Genomic DNA, 280 nt, shown 5'->3' on the forward strand with positions numbered 1-280 from the left:
GCCACCTACACCACGGTGCCGCGCGTGGCCTTCTACGCCGGCCTCAAGAATCCTCACGAGGGTTACGAGGTGCTCAAGTTCGACGACGTGGTCACCAACCTCGGCAACAACTACGACGCGACCAGTGGCAAGTTTACGTGCAATATTCCCGGCACCTACTTTTTCACCTACCACGTCCTCATGCGCGGCGGCGACGGCACCAGTATGTGGGCGGACCTCTGCAAGAACGGCCAGGTGGGCCCGCCGGGGGCATGGGGCTGGCCTGGCCGTTCTTGCAGAG

The 280-nt window shown here is 63.2% G+C and overlaps 1 protein-coding gene across 1 annotated transcript in view; it reads left to right on the forward strand.

The window, feature by feature from the left end:
- Positions 1-280, forward strand: part of C1QL1 (complement component 1, q subcomponent-like 1) — a 21,244-nt gene that overhangs the window by 14,465 nt on the left and 6,499 nt on the right. Inside the window, 1 exon segment of the mRNA XM_010832510.1 lies at positions 1-234. This exon segment is cut by the window's left edge and continues 16 nt beyond it. Within this exon segment, the coding sequence (XP_010830812.1) occupies positions 1-234 (234 nt within the window).

Source organism: Bison bison, unplaced genomic scaffold, assembly GCF_000754665.1.
Source record: "Bison bison bison isolate TAMUID 2011002044 unplaced genomic scaffold, Bison_UMD1.0 scf7180017861046, whole genome shotgun sequence".
Classification (NCBI taxonomy): Eukaryota; Metazoa; Chordata; class Mammalia; order Artiodactyla; family Bovidae; genus Bison; species Bison bison.